Genomic DNA, 3093 nt, shown 5'->3' on the forward strand with positions numbered 1-3093 from the left:
AGCGCCGACGCGGGTTCGCCGCCTCCGCCGAACTCCTCCTTTTTGGCGTGCTTTATTTTTCAGGATTTGTACTTTTCACCGTTTTGTGTATTTGGTCGACTCGCTGACTTGTACGCGTCGTTGCGGGACTGACCGTCGAACACGTCGGTCACTTGGGGATGCCTGACGTACGTGTTGGTTAACGTCCGCGTGTTAATTGACGTGGTGTGTTGATTGACGCGCGCGAGCTGATTTGACGCGCGTGTTGACCGATGCGCGCGGGCTAATTGGGTAAGCCTTATTGACTCGTCCACTCTTTGTTTTGAGTTTCGTGCGGGCTCTCATAGGTAATTTTAGACGCCTACAACGGACAGATAAATTATAATGCTAGAGATGTTTTGTCTTACTAAAATATGATCAAGCATTTTAAAAATTCCGTTAATTATTACCTTAAAGAATGGGTACCAGTTTGGATTTCCCATAAATTCCATAGGGTTTTTTTTAGGAGCTTGCTTCATAAAACGGTCTCGAAGGCAACATATGGCTCTTAAAACTTTGTTGAAGTACCTGCTTACTGTCTCTCCTGATCAAATGAACTCTATCCTCACTACTCTATAGTTAGATTTGTGTCCTACGATATGTAAAAACATAGCAAGTTGCTCTTCAATAGGAACATGAAATCCCTCTGTCTCGCATCAATGATGCTAAATTTATGAATGGCCCCGTATGCATTCTAAGGTAATCTGCACAACTTGAGCTTGATCCACTCAATATCCTGTTCATGTGCACGTACCTATCTAAATCTCTAGTAACAGATGGTTCCTGAGGTATGGATGTCTTCTTTAAAGCATAAAATTGTTTGATTATGACTACTAATACATGGGGTAACGTGCTAGCAGCACCTGAACACATGCACAATACTATCTCTTCTTCCATCGAACTCATCTAATTTTATAGAGAATGAGAAGTTCTAATTAGATTTACACATTTTGTAAGAAGTCAACTACTTGCGAATGAAAATTTCTAGAAATTCTTTATATGGAATATAAAAATATTCAAACATTTCTATGTAAGAAATTTTTTTCCCAACTTTACATATTCTTTAATAATCAATTCTATGAATATGAAAGTTCCCGACAAGTTCTAGGGATGAACATTTTAATACAAATTTTACAAATTATATGTGTGAAATTTATATAAATTCAACAAATATTTAAATAAGTACATTTGAAAATAAGATAAACGCTACTTGATGAAAGACATTAATTGCAAATAGGAAAAGAAGCTACCTATTTAGGGCCTGTTCGTTTGTTTTCTAAAAACCAAGAAATGGAAATGGAAATGGTGAAAATCTCAAAACTCACCATTTCCTCTATTTCCATCCCTAAAACTCACCCACAACATCCAATAAAATATTATTTCCATCCAACAACTCATCCACATCATCTAATAAAATATGATTTTCATCTAACCACTCATACATCACATCTAATAAAATATTATTTTCATCTAACAACTCATCCATCACATCTAATAAAATATTATTTTCATCTAACAACTCATCCATCACATCTAATAAAATATTATTTTCATCCAAACATCACTCAACTCATCTCTTCTCATCATTTCAAATCACTCACATCATCCAATAAAATATTATAACAATTCACCTCATCTCATTAACATTTCATTTCTTCATTTTCATCCCAAAAAGTTATGAAAACACTTTTCTTAATCTTTCTTCACATCACCCAATAATACAATGACAACTCATCTCATCTCATTTCATTTCTTATTTTTAAGAATGAACCGAACAAAAGAAAACAAGAAATTACAGGAAATATGTTTCTTATAATTCATTTCCTTTTTTTTTGGCCAACCGAACACTCCAAAACTAGTTTTCTTAAAAAATCACAAACATCATCCAATAATAAGGTGACAACTAACATCATTTCAATTTTATTTCTTTGATTTCCTTCTTTTTTAGCCAACCAAACACTCCAAAAACAATTATTCATTTTAATAGTTTTCCATTTCTTTGATTTCCTTCTTTTTTTTAGGCAAACGAACAGGCCCTTAAGAGTGATGATAGTTTGCAATGGCTTCAATCGGTTTTGATTGTAAAGGGAGTTGTTCACCACAAATACACATGCATAGGCTCATAAAAAATCCGGGTGATCTACAGTGGACTTCGGGGGAAAAGCAAAGTGCATTTGGCACATTAATGATAAGCATGCATCTTAAAAAAAAAATCGTAACATGACCACTCTAAAAGTCATCAATCAGTCTTGGGCTCCATCAATCAGTGATGGGGAAGCCAAAACCTGTTGGAGTTTCTCGCCTCACCTCGCCGACATCCGAGGGTTCATACCCACCGGTAGCGGAGATGCAAGCCGGCTTTGCAACTTGCCTGCCGAGGTAAAATCGATCATCATCTTGAGAAAGCTTTCTTGAAAGAAACTATTCAGAACACCCAATAAAATACAATTAAAACCTAAAAATATTTCAATTTATGAAATGTTCAAACTAGAGATCCAAAGTTTAAGAAAAGATCGAAGAACAAGGGATAGTCGAACTTACAGATCCAAATACCTGAAATTGAAAAGAGCAGCAAAGATCAGAGGTTGGGACGAATTCTAGAGATTCAGCTCTGAGATGAAAAGAGTTTCGGGTTTTTACAAGGCGCAATTAGGTTTTCGGTGGGAAGATGTGGAGGTAGGAGGCGGTAACCTTGAAATTTCCCGCCTTTCTGATTCTTGATAAGAAGAGCCAACTAAAACAGGATATCGGTGAAAACCGAGTGAAAACAGCGTATATTCTGGGAATTAGGATTGATGCCATAGACCCTACACGTAGAATGTCAAATTTGTTAACAGGCTAAAAACAAACAATGTATTTATTTAAATAGAAATGTTAGGGGCACACCCCAAGTCACACCTCCAATCACACCTCCTCCTCTCATTCGCTACAGTACTCCGGGCTTCACATGAGTTTTTAAAATTTAAAAACTCATGTGGGGCCCGGAGTACTGTAGCGAATTAGAGGGGAGGTGTGGTTGGAGGTGTGGTTTGGGGTGTGCCCCTAACACCACTCTTAAAAATCAGAATTTTCAAG

General features: G+C 36.6%; 1 protein-coding gene across 5 annotated transcripts in view; it reads right to left on the reverse strand.

The window, feature by feature from the left end:
• The window catches only part of LOC109850761, a 22590-nt gene extending 19858 nt beyond the window's left edge, over window positions 1-2732 (reverse strand). Inside the window, exons 1-2 of one of the 5 annotated variants that reach the window (XM_020420832.1) lie at window positions 2572-2732; window positions 2326-2389 (exon numbers count right to left, since the gene is read on the reverse strand). In XM_020420832.1, coding sequence (XP_020276421.1) covers window positions 2326-2348 — 23 coding nt within the window. In that variant the 5' untranslated portion in view covers window positions 2349-2389; window positions 2572-2732. Of the gene's footprint in view, window positions 1-2325; window positions 2440-2559 lie in introns of all 5 variants that reach the window. The other 4 variants (XM_020420830.1, XM_020420831.1, XM_020420829.1 and 1 more) reach the window with 4 other exon arrangements.

The sequence above is a fragment of the Asparagus officinalis genome, chromosome 7, assembly GCF_001876935.1.
Source record: "Asparagus officinalis chromosome 7, Aspof.V1, whole genome shotgun sequence".
NCBI lineage: Eukaryota > Viridiplantae > Streptophyta > Magnoliopsida > Asparagales > Asparagaceae > Asparagus > Asparagus officinalis.